At 41.9% G+C, this 14,971-nt stretch overlaps 1 protein-coding gene across 2 annotated transcripts in view; it reads left to right on the plus strand.

Moving 5' to 3' along the window:
- Positions 1-7,240: 7,240 nt before the first annotated feature.
- NPSR1 (neuropeptide S receptor 1) overlaps positions 7,241-14,971 on the plus strand; it is a 56,931-nt gene continuing 49,200 nt past the window's right edge. For both annotated transcript variants that reach the window (XM_057367685.1, XM_057367686.1), the window contains exon 1: positions 7,241-7,387. In XM_057367685.1, the coding sequence (XP_057223668.1) occupies positions 7,241-7,387 (147 nt within the window). The remainder of the gene's footprint in view (positions 7,388-14,971) is intronic.

The raw sequence follows: 14,971 nt of genomic DNA on the forward strand, positions 1-14,971 counted from the left end.
TGCTGCTCTTCGCCACAAGACAGAGCGTATTCATTACTCCAAGTACAACTTCTTCCACAGAAAGGAGAGCAAGGATGAAGGCATTTAATTTTTTTTCTTCCCACACTTTCTTTCATACTCCTACATCTGCATGGGCACATTTTTTGACCTACATTATGGTTTGTGCTGGTCTTTTCCCAAGCTTTTAGTATTGATGGATTAGACTAATTCCCCTTGTTGCCCTCTTCTCTCTCTGTRGCATCTGTAGTACTATTTGATCAGAGATTAAAGCTGGCAATGTAGTCTGCAAACATGTTCTTATGTATTAATYACCATCTTTTTGCTAGCTTTTGAACTTTAATTTTAAATTTCACTCAGAATTGCAGTTTTTTAAAAACCTTCTGACCAACAGAAATTCATAGAAAAAGTTCCGTTTGCTGTGAATTGAGCAGCTCATTCATTTTGTCAGTTAACCTACCCCTTCTTTGCAAAGGAATCTCGTCGCAGTTTTAGCTCACTGCTGATGTCACTGTTCACATCTGTGAATGTGAACTGTGTGCYCTCTTTAAACAGAGAATCAGGACCCTGTGCATAGAAGGTCTGTCAAAAACTGTAGTTGAATTCCCAGCTGGATGCTCCAAGTGCTCTCTGTGCCCAGAACTGGGATTACTACGCAGGCAGCAGCATCCCGGTGGAGAAGGARTGACGTCCAGAGGATCTGAGTTTCTGTCAAATCTTCACTTTCCAGAGCTCTTCCTTATGGGAGAGGAGATCTCTTGGAGAGGGTCAGAATGGGAATGTGCAGAAGAGCAAGGTGCTTAATATCTTCCCTGAACTCCAAGCCTGATTCTTAGCCATTGGATCATTCCCTGCAGGAGAGAGGTTTATCAGATCCCRGCATCCTCTGAAATCCAGCAGAGGAGAAATTCCTGTATCAATGCCAACTTGAATGGAAATGACCTCTTGTGTGCACCCATTGCAGACAGAAAGGTAAGGAGTGGAAGGAGAGGAGTATTTCTCTCCCAAAGCAAATATGATGTGATTATCCATTCTCTGCAGATTAGGATAAACTAAGAATTGGTATGGAAGAGACTAGACTGGACTATTTGCAGTTGCAAGGGACCTATGATAATCATCTAGTCCAACAGGCTGTTAAATTGGTTTTAGTTCAATTAAACATGGTCAAAGGAAAGGAAAATGCTTTTAAGCAATAATATGAAAACTGAATTGAATTCCTATTTATATATGCTAAATGCATTTTGTGTCAATGGTAGCTAAGAACTAGGCTTGTGGAAATCCTGAACCAAATTTTCCTCCAATGGCCTTCCTTTACTGTGCAAAACAGAGCTCTGGCACTGCTGAGGCTCTGGCCTGTGGCTCACAACTCTGTACAAGCTGCTGATGCCAGCTGTAGACAAAATGGGAGCCAGTACCTGTGTCTGTAGAGCCTCTCAGTGTACATTGGTGCTCGCTGTGGTTAAATGGGACCTCAAGCAGAGGGAGGAGCAGGGCAGGACAAGCATATGGCTGTGTTTTGTTCCCTGCAGTGGCCTCGTTAGTGAGCATACGGTGTGCTGGGCTGGCTGCATTCCTGCCGGCTGTGCTGGGAGCTGGCCAGGSCTCACCTGAAGCCACCCTGGCCTTTTGGCAGCTCAGCTTTAGTTCTGTGCTCTTTTCCCTTTCCAGCTGCAGTGCTTTGAGAAGGGCAGACAGTGCCTTGGCAATTGGAAGGGGAAGGTTTTGAAGGAAAGATCTTTCTGGTGCTGCTGTGAGCTGTGAATTTATTCTACCTAYTGGCTGGCATCTGTACACAGAGCTACATGCCAGCACCTGATGGATGCCATACATTTTGGCCACCTGCTCAGCTCCTTAAAAGTTAGAACACTCCAAGTGACTACGTTGACTGCCTCAATATTTTATAGGAATGCACRTTCATCAGGCATCTGTTTCAGTTCACGGGGCTTCACTCTTTTTTTTTGTGGAAGCTGTTTGCCATTCCAGTCACAGAACAGGAAGAAATTCTACTCTACCACACACTAAATGAATGGAGAACCAGGCCCCTGCAAAATGCATGATTTTCTTGATGGTTGTATTGAAGGAAAGAGAGTGAAGGGATTTGAATTCTCAGGGTGTCTGACAGTTCCACTAACACAATATTCATATTTAATGGCATTCCTCTACGTGTTTTCTTTATCTCCTTGCTTCTCTTCAAAGATAATTCCTTAAGGATTGCTCATCTTGTTGCAAAAGTTTCTTAACAAGAAATGAGAAATGAYTGTGTATCCCTTTTGCAAAATGAACCAATCTGGAATAAGACTACAAACAGTAACATAGATGAGGAAAAATCTCCTCTTTTAAAAAATTGTTTAAGTTATATAATAAAGAGAAACAACCTGCCTGCATTTTATCATTTATTATAAAAACATTYTGGGATTTTTATAACTCCAGTATTTTACTGTGGGTAAAATCCAGCTTTTGCAAAAGATCTGATTCAAAACTGACACTAAGAGGAAAATAAAACTTGCTGTCAGTTTGGAGATCTGATTCAAAACTGCACAGAAACTTGATAGGTGAGAGATCCGTCTGGAGCCCAGCAGAGCACAGTTATCTCATTCTATGATGCTTTTAATATTTCAAAATTAAACTTGTTCAGATGCTGGATAATAATCAAATTCATGTTTTTCCATCAAAGAGAAGGGCCCTTCAGTGGTAGTTGTCAGCCTGTAACTGCAGAACTCAGAAATCTGGGATGCAGTGTGCTGTTAGCTGGCCCTGTGGTACCAGGTGATCCATGTGGCCCAGATGGGACAGAGTCACAACCTTGGAGTCTCTGCAGAGTGTAGCTGAAATTCACACCTCACAAAGAGCAGCCYGGGGATGGCTAAATTTGGCAGTGTCAACATTCTGCTGCCAGGTCCTGCTTTGGGATACAGATCCTGAAATAAAATGCTTGCAAGGAGGTTGAAACCAGCTTCTGGAATCTTGCTTTGACTCCTGAATTTTCAAATCCAAAGTTACAGCCATCTCATTCTGGAGGGTGGAGATGGGGGTTAGGGGTTTCTGTCAAGAAAACTCAGTAACTGTGTATTTAGCCTATAAACGATCATTTCTGGTCCAGGTCTTTGAAGACTTAGAAACTTGGATGTCCTCTCTACTTGGAGGGACTAAAAACATTCTATAAACAAGAGTGCAAATGTGTGGGGGAATACTTGCACCCTAAGTAAGGCACGTTCAGAGCCCTCTGCTTCACACACAGCAGTGACCTACAGGAATCCAGAAACATGTGTGTCCCTTCCCAGCCACATTCCAGGCTCTGGGACCATATGCAGAGTGTTTTGGTGACAGATTTGAGGGCATCAGTCCAGCCTGTTTGGGTATTGCCTACCCATGATAAACAGGTTTGTGTCCCAGTGGGGGCACGGTGCCAAAGGAAGTGGTTGTAAGTTAAAGAAGAATAAGTTTCTGACACACAGCAGGAAATGTGTCACTCGTGTCAGTTCTGCTCTCCTGTGCCACGGGGATGAGGGAACACAGCTCCACAGTGGTGTTGTGCTGCCAGAGCTGGCAGCTGAATCCAGCTGCAATGCCCCAAATGTTCAGTTTTTGGGGAGAAAACCTGTTGGGAAGAGCAGGATAACCTTCATCTTCCAAAGCTGGCATGTTCCAATTTGGATAAGCACAGTTTTTTTACAGAAAAGCAATGAACTTGCTGCTCTTTTAGAAGTAAAAAATATCTCATTCTCTTTCTTCCTACAGTTTGATAGTGTTATTTGTTCTTTTAATTTATTATGATTATGCCCAACTATTCCAGGGTGTAGAAAGCTCCAAAGAGCAGAAAGCAAATATTTTTTCAATKTATTTCAAATGATGCCTAAATACAGCAAAGAGAAATCTACCATTACTTTTCAGTAAAAAATAATGTAGACTTGAGCAGATCTCTTCTCTGCCTATTTCAAATGTGTCTAATCTTTTCAATAATAAGATGCATCAGAACATTTACATTGGCTGACTTCTGGCAGATTATCAATATCGTGCACAAAAATACTGCCTCAATATAGTTTCTGTTGGGGAAGTCAAGATACAGAAATGGATAGCATAGGAGGAACCAGATATTCCTGCATAGTTSCTGCTCCTACTGCTGCTGAGTTTTGGAGTGTGACATCCCCTCTGATGGCACCYCTGCCTGCCATGGAGCATCCACACTGTGGTGTACAAAATGACCCATCTCCACTTGTTGCACTTCACAGGCTGTCTTGTAGGAAAGACCAGAGTTTCTGTATGAGGAATTTCTGGCTTAAATAATCAAAATCACTAATTTGTACCTGATCTGTATAAAGTTTGATTCATTGCGCTTTTTTTCCCCCTTTTCTTTCCAGAGTACCTACCTTTATCTATCACATCCCATCACATCATCTCCTGCTTTCACTTTCTGCAGCTGCACAGGGTTTTTTCTTCTTTCCAGTCAGGAGTGCCATGCCACTGTGGGGAGATAAAAGATAGGCATTGCATATCTCCCCCCATGTATCTGCACATGGAGGAGATCAGTTTTGTTGCACACAGCAACCACAGAATAATCTCTTCACCTTTCAGTTGAACCATTTATGCCTTAAGGTTTTCTGGTGCTTTGGTTCAAGGCTTTATTTAAGAAAACTAAATGTGTGTAGCTTCTGAGACTGAAATAAAGGGAACGGCAAATGAAGGGGCCTCTAGAGCAAGGTCTCTCTACTCTGTTTCCAAATAACCCATTCTTATTGCCTAAGGATTTTTTCAATATCTTTCCAACTAATGAAGCATGCTGTGGTGCAGTACCACGGTACAGTGACTTACAGAACAAAAGCCACTCTAAAGGTTAAGAAGGAGAAAGCACATTTTATTATACATTAGATAAAGAACTGTCTTGCAATAATAATTTGAGAGCATTTTATATTAAAGCAGAAAGATAACTCAATTTCTTTCCTGTAAAACTGGAAATTCTCAGAGAATTTTCAAGGTCCCAGCTGGGGAAAACAACAAAGTCAGTTACAGGAATTGATCAGCTATTCCTTCAGCACAGAAGAGTTTCTCAGATTTGATCTTGCCTTTTGTAAGCTTTTGAGATCCAATCATAAAAATATTTTATTTTGCCATTCATCTCAGAGTTTGCTTAAAGTCAGCATGGGGAGTGGGATGGGGAACAAATTCTGAACACCAAATTTCAAAGAGCTGTAATGACTTTCAGTGGTTTAAAAACAAAGCATTTTAATCCAGAGAATTATCCTTATTCTAGATGTAGTACCATTGACAGCCCATGGCTTCAAATTCTGTGGCTAAACAGCATTTTGACAAAGCCAGCCCTCAACAAAATGTGGCTGTGACAGAAAGTGAGAAACACTCACTGGCAGAAAAGCTGATAGAGATGGAAAACCTGAATTAGCCCTGTGCAGACTGGAGAGTGCTGGAGCAGATCACAGTATAACCATTTGCAGCACCATAAGCACTACTTAGAGAAAATAGCTGGCAAAGCCACAAGACAAGTCACYCCAGGTTAGCCCTGAGAGCTGCACATGATCTGTGTGTTGTGTAGAYACTGAAAAGCCTCTTAGTGCCTGTAATATGCTCAAGCTTAACAGCTCTGTAGGAATGAAAGTGCAAAAAAACCCACCAAACCCAAAAGTTCAGTGTAATACATTTTACCTCTAGCAAAGAGAATTCTGTAAATATAAGGAAGAAAGGTAAGAAGAAGGAAGAAGAGGAAAAAAGAAAGGAAAATGTTTTCAAGAAGCTTGGGTTCGCTCTAAATACTTTGCAGAGTTTCAAAGTCAACCTGCACAACCAGTCAGAAAAACCTCAGTATTTCCCCTCTCTTTTGTATAATATATAAATGAGCATTTCCCCAGGGGTTTTTAGCAAAATATGGTRGTTCTATAATATTTCATTTTATCTGATCACATTCCAACCTATGAATCATTTGCCACTGTTAAAYATTGATTGCTGGTGCATGTTAGTCAGAGCTGATTGTTTTGAGACTGGCATTGATTATCTGTATTGGTCTAGACTGATTCCCTTCTCTAAATGMCTCCTCTGACTCCAGCATCTTCTGGAGAGGCTGAATATTGCTCAGACACTCAGAGGCTTCTCCAGTTTCTAGAACAGCCTGGTCCAAAGCCCCAGATCCCAGACATGTCCTAACTTGGGAGGTTTCCGAGTCAAAACTTGGATCGGAATTTCCCTGCTCGTGCCCCCATCCCCTGCCATTACTGTGCCTACATAAACRCAGGACTGGGGTTTGCCATGAGCAGGAAAGGGAAGATTGAACTGGTGGGGGATGAGTGAGAAATGTGTCACATTCTGCTTAAGATTGCACTGTCATTGACACAGAACATCCTCGTGAAACTGAGTGAGTTCTGGATTTATGAGTGTAAGTCATGCCATCTTGGTGTAAACCTGGGATTAACACCACTGGAGATGGGTAAAAACATCTGAATAAACAGAGGATAGGTGGAGGGTAGGTGGAACCCATGCCCAGAAAATCCATGATAGAGAGATAATTGATTACCTTGTTCTGAAGAGTCCTTGAGCCTSTAAGTGGCACTAGCAGCCTCGAGGAGCCATGCCTTCCCAGGCAGGTTTTTGTACAATGAAGAAAGCGCTGCCTGCCAGYGTGTGCAGCACACTCCAGCTCTTTGCCAAAGTGAGGCAGAAGTCAGACCTTGACAGGGAAATAGTGATATAGCTTAAGCCTACTTGGTAGGGTTTTGCCAATGCAGGAGAGAGTGTTGGTGCTTTTTTATGGATAAACCGTAAGAGTGCATAATCAAAATCAYAGTGAGCTCAGCTAAGGTAAGTAAGCAAATCTGCTGAGTGGRATTCCCAGGCTCCTGGGCTTAGTGCAGGGAGGAATTCCATGCTTTTGCAGGTGTGCCTGGCTCCAGAGCTAACAGCTTGGGGTGCAAGGCAATTTGGAGTTGACAAAGCACATGAGTGGGTCCAAGTGTGCTGGCTTTGTTACTGGCTGCTGCTGCTGAAAGAGCATGTGGATGGCTGTCGTCAGAGTTGTACCAGAAGAAAGCTCAAGGGGATGCCAGCTTGGCTTTGTGGGTTTTGTTGTTTTATTTTTTTATTTTTTTTTCCCTATCACTCAGCTGCACTGAAACCCGACGCCTCTGGTAGCCAGTGGTGGAGCAGTGAGAAGCTGGTTTTGTGCTGCGCTTTGACGGGAGAAGCCTGGCTGCATTAACTCTTATTAAAACAAGCACCTAGACAACTTGAGCAAAATCCAGTGATGGAGGTCAACTCCACAGAAGCCAGCAGCAGCTCCCAGGCAGGCACCGGCTGGCTGGATCTTACCCTTGTCACCTGCACTGAGACGGTGACTTTCACAGAAGTGGGGGCAGAAGAGGAGTGGGGATCCTTTTACTATTCCTTTAAGGTACTCTTTTAAGGCGTGCATTACTTTTCTTGCAGCTTTGGTGCATTTTCAGCATGTATGTGGGGAGGCAGCTAAGATTATTGAACTTTTTTTCCCCAGATATTGGTGGGTTTATTCCTCTGCAAAGACAGCTGACTATGTGTGAGGCATGTACTGAAAAGCAAAMTACTTGTAGGAATTGGACTTCAGACTTACATGTCTTAGCTAACTCTATCCCCTTCCAAAAGAGGACAGTACTGTTTTTCTGTAAAAGTATTGGAATTATACGTGCATCTTTAGTCAAAACTTGTATTATTTTTAACACATTTGTCTAATGTAATTTCTTATAGGCATCATCTTGACATAAGGAATTTCTTTTCAATTTGCCAGCTGTAGCAAACCTTGTACACAAGTGTGAGGGGGTTTTTGTTGTTTGGGGTGTTTTTAATGATGAGGGACAGGTTGTAATTAGTTTGTTTGTTTATTTGTAAGTTGAGCGTGGGTTGCAGCGCTTCTTGAAGGCTGCTGTTAAGAATGCACTTGATGAGTCACTCAGTGAATGCTGTTGAATGGAATGGGAAGTGTATTCATCCTTCTTCAAAACCAGACATCACTCTTGCAATATGATGAACGTAGGGAAAAGATTAGAGGCACTTAAATTCATCTTTCCTTCAGATTTCTGTGCCTGTTGCCATTGTTTAATCTTGTGCTGAATGCCATGTATCTTTTTACACTTATGGGATGTAGTAGAAGTTCAAATTAGTAAAAAGTCTGACAAGAGTACTCTGCCAGTCCCTCTGGAGCTCAGGACCAAAGAAATCAATTTGAGCTGGAAAGATACAGGCACTTACATAATTTCGCAACATGTGAGGTTAAAGGGGATATATATTCAGAAGCAATTTTTATATCTGTGAGATTGTTCTGGCAAAATCCTAGTGAAACAAGTGGAATTACAACAGGTTTCCACCCCTGATAAAGAAAGAGATGATCTGAAGTGCTAGTCYTAATTAATGAGGGTCTCTTTTAACATGCTGCCAATATATTTTTTTTATTGCTAAGATAGTACTTCCTACCTAGGATTTCAATGGTGAAAATGCTTTTTTATTCGTTTTTTTTTTTTTCCTCTCCATGTTAGACTCCTAAAAGGCTCTTGAAAAAAAAAAATCAGAAGTGACAAGCAAAACACTTTTAACAACTTTATCTCCTCTCTGCTTTTCACAGTTAAGGCTGTAAATCTKAACAATGTCATGGGAGCAGTTTTTTATAATGGTAAAAGTGACAATTAATTCCACGATTAGAAAGTCCCCAGGCAGAAAAATGCTCGTTAATAGGAGAGATTGAGTAAATTACAATAATTAGGAAACCAAGGATAGTCATGCATGCTCATCCATTGCTAAAGGAAACGATYCAGTAGTGAGAGCTTGTCACTCCACTTGCACTTGAGTGTCTGCCGGATGCGTGGCTCTGGCACATGTAGCATGAACTTTGCAAGGAGAGTCGCTGATTCCACATCAATTACTAGATGCTGATAGGCATGGAAATATTTTGACTCTAGAGAGGAGTGACAGCTGGTGCAGCTGCAGGAAAGGAAGGAGAAAGCACCTGCTCTGATGACTACAGTGCAGGGAAGACAGGGCTCCCTGCCAGCAATTTCAGCACTTGGTGAAACTCCAGTGTGGAAGGTAGTGCTGGTACCTGTTGGCTCAGCTGGCTGTTCTCCAGCTCTGCCCCTGTTGTGGCTGTGTCCCTGCCCATTTCTGCAAGCCAAGGAACATCTCTTTCCTCTTAACACCGTGTAGTTAAGCAACCAAAAGAATGTAAGTTTCAGTTTGCAATAGGCTGAATGAATTTGAAGAACAGAGTTCAGTGTCCAAAAAGTAGTTTACAAATAGGGTTTGGGCCTTTTATTGAGATTTTCAGACACCCTGTAGCCTGTGGCTGTGAAGGYAGGGTGGGTGAGTGGTCACTACACATGTTGACCCCACAGCCTGCGTGTCAGGGGGCAGACAGTACATGAGCGATTTCTGCTTGAAAAATGCAGGTGTAACCTGGGTTATCAAACAGYCATAGCAAAACATGATCTAAACTGATAAACTGATATATGGAGACTAGGGGGTGACACCCCGTACCTGTGTTTATGACTTTTTAATGATTTTACCCAATGACAGCTGTGCAGGGTGTCTCACGTGCTGCTGAAACTACCTGAGCATGCACTGGTGTCTTCTTTTCCTCCCAGGCTGCAAAAGGACAGCCTGTACCCACCCCAGGTAGTGTCTGTGTAGTGCTGTGGTGGAAATGTGACAAAAGTAAAACAATGTGCCTTATAGCACTTCAGTGACAGAAAGTCCTGTTACAGGCTGAGCTGTGAGTGCTTCTCTTTCAGAAKAATTTGAGTTTCTGTCTGTGCCTCTGCTTGGCAACTAAACCCTGCACTGCTTCAGATTACAGAATGTTTTGCCAGTTCAGGCTTTTGTTGTTTTGTGTGGGGGTCTTTTCCATTTTATTTTTTCTTTCTCAAAATTGGAGCATTTCCTCCACTTAGAGTGCACATTTTCTTCTGGTAGTCATTAATGCAGAAGGGCCAGCTGCTCACCAAAGCTTTGCTAATGAAGTCTGATTTKGGGCCATGTGAGCTAAGTAGACTGACTCTTGGCATGCAGAGTTGCAGCTTTTTGGGCAGGTCTGGATGTGCCCATGCATCATTCAGTGTGCAGGATGAGCTGGAGCTTCCTATGGCAAAGACACTGCCCCATTCCCACTGACATTTATGTCTTGCTGCCTTGTTATGTGAAATGATGCCTGAAAACCCAGACCATCCCTCTTCCTGGGTGCCTTTCCATGAGGCATCCASGTAGGACACTGTCTTAAACCACCGGGAATGCTGCTGGCTGTTTCAGMACCTAATTCAGAACAGATGTGTAAATTGGTATTAATTTTAGCTCCAACCTCGCAGGCCAAAGGAGAGTTCATTACAWCCCTTTACAATCTCCTCCACATRYGTTTAATCTCCATGTGAAAGGGCTSTGAGGGAGYGACAGCTGCCCCTGCCAAACACAGTAGYCCAGAGAGAACAGAGATCATCCGAATACCTGTGGCCTTCCTCTGCTCCAGCACCTTCTGAACTCTGCAAACCTGACAAGGTACAAATCAGAAACCCTCCTGGAAGAAAGCTGAAATCTCAGAATAGGTTTGGCTCTGCTGTCCACAAGGTTTGGGAGGCTTTGTCAGGGCTGGAGGAAACTTCTCCTCTTKCCAGGCACTCAAGAGCCAAGAAGCTTCCACAATGGTAGCAGTCTGTGCTTGTCCTCAGAAGGAYTGAGTAGGGATCATCTCTGTTTTCAGAGGTCTGCTGAGAAAGGATGTGCACTGCTTTTATGCAGTAAAGGTTGGAGTGCTCAAARGCAGAAAGCTCCCAGTTGCTGTTCCTTTCTTGGTGGGAGTGTGTTACCACCATAATTTCCTACCTCCTAGCAAAGCTGGGAATCCATTGAGGACTATTTCTGCTTCCTGCTCTGTAGAGCTGAGTCCTCACTTGTGCAKCAGGGCCAAAGGTTTTGTTGTTTACATCCAAGGTTGTTGGGAGCCCCAATGTCTCCCCTGCTGAGTGGGAGCCCCAACCACTGGTCCAAATGTTGACACTCCCCTGCTTCTGGCCCCTGAGCCCTGGTCCCTGTGCCATACAGCATTAGTACAGCAGTGACACTGAAGAATTACAGCTATCAGGAGGAACTGTGTGCCCATCAAAACCACCACAAATTATTTTAAATATRATTTTGACTGTCCTCCCCCCACACTGTAGCATTCCCTGTACTTGCAGGTTTATCCCACATAGCTCAGACATTAAACAGGGCAGCACAGCCTAACTCAAGTAAGCACAGCTCTAAGAACATGGGCTGCTTATCCATGAAGTTCAATGCTCTTTACAAAGGTCAGGGTTTGCCATCTCCAGCAAAGAGCTGAGGAGACCAGCRTGTTGAGAGGTTTTGTAGGACTATCCAGTTACATGGATTTGGCTTCAGATGTTCCCAGAGACTGTAGAAGTCAGTCTGACGTCCCTATCCTTTCATCCACATGTAGGAGTTGTTTTATCTCCTGAAATGCATTTGCTTATGCTATTGCTTATTCTGATTCTCAAGCAAATATCACAGAGCATCCCATCATTGAATGCATAATAGGAAAATAATAATGGGTGCTGTCAAATTTCTGAAGTAATCTYTACAAATGCAATCACACATTTTAGAAAATAGGCATATCAAATAATTCAGAGATAACTTTGCAATCTTTCAGYGGGGGGAGAGGAGGAGGATTAAGTTTAAACAAATAAGGTGTCAGGCACTCCTGAACACAGCCTCTGCAATATGCTGTAATGACTGTTGCTATTCCTGAGATGCTGCACTGAGAATGATCTCCTTTGGAAACTGCTGGCTGAAGTTGCATGAGGCTGGCCTCATCTTGCAGTTTAAATGCAACGCAGAAGTGATCTGGCAGAACGACAGCTCAACTGGGAGCAGCTCTGAGCCAACTGATTTGGGCTGTTCTACAATAGCAACCCTCGTACTGCTGTCCCTGTGGTCCACACAGACACATGGTTTGCACCTGCCTGCCTCTCCTAAATAAACATGCCTAGAAAGTATTAGTTTATAAGATTTTTTGAGCTATTTTAATTTTACAGGCTAGGCATACTTAATAATTTTGAGTGATTAAGAAAAACATCACTTTATGGTTTTAAATAGGGCTGTCCAAATCGTAMAATTATGGATGGACCTTTGAGTGACCTAATATTATCTTTCCACATGAAAAATATTCTATGAAAAAAAAAAATAGATAGGTACACCATTAAAAATTTATGTTTCCTGATGACATTTAAATCAGGAATATMTGTCTAATTCTGTGGAAGTTTCCTGGAGTGCAGTGGGTAAAAAATTCTGCAATAACTGAACAGTACCRTCCCCATTTATTAGCCATCTTGTAYCAAATCACAACAGAAYCGCAAATATGAACTCTTTGCTAGTAGAATAGAATTAGTAACATTTATTACTGGCTGTCACAGTTGCACCTGTGGAGTTTTGGGGCAGGGTGGGGGCTTGTTCAGCTGTTATTTGAGGYTGGCAATATCACTGCAATTAGCATGCATTAAATTGTGTGCACTGAATGGACCCTSCTCATTCATCATGGTGAAGTCAAAGCTAAGAAATAAGTTTTCAAAAAAAACAAAGGTTCACAAAAAAAAAAAAGATATATACAGCTTTGCTAGATTTCAAAAAGATGAGAAAGTAATCTTAAAAACAAAATTGCCCCTTTCCACGAGAAARTGTCCTGATTTAGTGAGTAGACTTTCTCAGCTTGTCTGTTTCCCTGAGTCAAAAAGGAAGAAAATATTATAGATCTTTCCTCTATGTAGCATGTTGACATTGAGTTACCCACAATRTGAGTGTAATACCATATTGACACAAACTCACACAAAACTGCTTCTCAAGTGCAACAGAACAGAAAAAAATCAGCGAGCATTCCTCCCAGCTCTATGCTTTTTCCAACAGTAAGGRCGCCTTGGGAAGTGACTGTTGCCAGCACCTTTGATAGGTTGTGAAGGTTTCATGTGRCAATGCATTCCAGAATTGCCAGAATGTCCCACAATTTTGTGCTGGGAGGATAACCCAGTCAGTGAGTTAGAAAGGAGTTCCGTGAGGCGTAGTCTGCACAGAGGATAGGAGGGCTATCAAGCACAACCAGCAGCATTTAAATGAGAAAACAGMAGTCCCAGAGTCAAACCTGGGGCTGAATGAGTGTTTATGTGCTTTGAATCAGGCTCCATTCCAGGCCACACTAATTAAAAAAAATAATGAACTCCTAGAGGGCTTGTCACCTGCCCAAATATATTTCTCTCAAATTCAATCATGGTGGAAGCCATTTCAAAGACAAAATATAAAACTTAGCTTTGAACTTGCCCTTTTTCCAGTTTTTCTTTTCTTCATGTGAGTTTTCCCTCGGTTTTTAAGTGTCAATCAAATTACTTTCCCAAAATTTTCAGGAACATCTTGTATGAACTCTGTGTAGAAACATCGTCTCAGTTTTGCCTTGTTGGATGGAGAACCTTCTTTTAAAATGTATTTATATTACAGGGGTGGACAGTACAACTTCCCTCTGTTTGTGACAACTCAGGTAGAAGATTTCAGTGAACTTCCCAGTTGTTTTTGTTTCTTTATTACTGAGACAAAACCTATCAGCACATGAATCAAGCATGATTCAGTCATTTTTCTTCAGCTTTTCTTTTCTTGAGCATTAGGAGAYAAACTAATCACACTGTGGTGACTAACATTAGCTGTGTGAAGCTTYCTTCTAGCTCAAGGATTCTGTTTGTTGTGCCTCTTGTAAGATATTTAGTGTCCATTAATTTTTTTCTTCTTGCCAGTCAGAATTTTTATGTACAACTAAGGTATATGCAATACACCTATAGCTTGTCTTCAAGCAGATTGCTGTTAGATTGTGGATTCTTTCACAAAACAACTTGTGTAGAAAGTTTCAACAGAGGAAGAAATATGGATGTTTCCTTGGCAGTTTAACCAAGTTTGTTCTTTTTTGTGTATTAAAGAACCATTATTTTGTAGGTAGTAAACATAAAGATGRTCATGACCTCTACAGTGGCATCACACTTCATTTCTGAAAGCCCATTGTTTAAGCTGGTCACACCTAGCAGAAATTCTTCATCTCAGGACTCCAAATAAGAATAAGAAAAATGCCTTCTTATGCTTTCAAAGTTCTTTTTCCTAAGAATAATATGTTTGTGCCATTCCTATGCCAGTAACCTTTACACCCATACCCTTTACTTGAAGAGCGAGCTTTAATTTACATAAAGATTCCCTTTCTAAAGAAAGATCTGAGCTGTTTATGTTTGTGATACAGTAAATAATATGCAACTTGTGCAAAGCACTCATCTGATTATGCCTGTGAAAGCACCTTTTAGTTTTAAGAATATTCTGTAAGAAAATAGGTCTTAAGCATACTTGTGTGTGTGCATAATAATTCAAGTAGAGAAGGACTTCTGGAGGTCGCCTGAACTAACCAGGTGAAAAAAAATTCAAACTATGCCGTATTTCTCAGGGCAGTGTCTGTTTTGAATATTCAACTTTTGAATATTTCCAGGGATGAAGATACCGCAACCTCTCTGGGCTCCCATCCCAGTGCTCGATCACCCCAGTGAAGAACAATCTTTCCCTAATCAAGATGTCCCAYGTTACAGCCCTTGTTTGTGGACTCTTGCCCATCCATTTCACACATCTGAGAAGAACCTGGCTCCATCTTCTCTGCACCCTCCTGTTAGATAATTGTAGGCTGCACTTAGACCCCAGAAAGCTCCTCTAGGGTTTCTGCTGTGGAGGAACCTGGCAGTGTGGGACAGAGGTGTTTTATTATTTTTGTTTTGTTTGTTTGTTTGCRTAGTCTATGAATTATATCAGAGTTTGTGCCAGTATCTTTTAAACTCTCTAATTAAATTGAGTTAATGAGTGTATTTCTTTGGTTCATTTCAGTGTTGCAGACCAAAGTGCAATTTGYCTTAGAGGAAAGCTGACTATAAATCCCTGATGGAAATCAGTCAAACTGCTTGGC

The sequence above is a fragment of the Malurus melanocephalus genome, unplaced genomic scaffold (genome assembly GCF_030028575.1).
Source record: "Malurus melanocephalus ecotype Western Australia unplaced genomic scaffold, MMel_1.1 scaffold_83, whole genome shotgun sequence".
NCBI classification, from domain to species: domain Eukaryota; kingdom Metazoa; phylum Chordata; class Aves; order Passeriformes; family Maluridae; genus Malurus; species Malurus melanocephalus.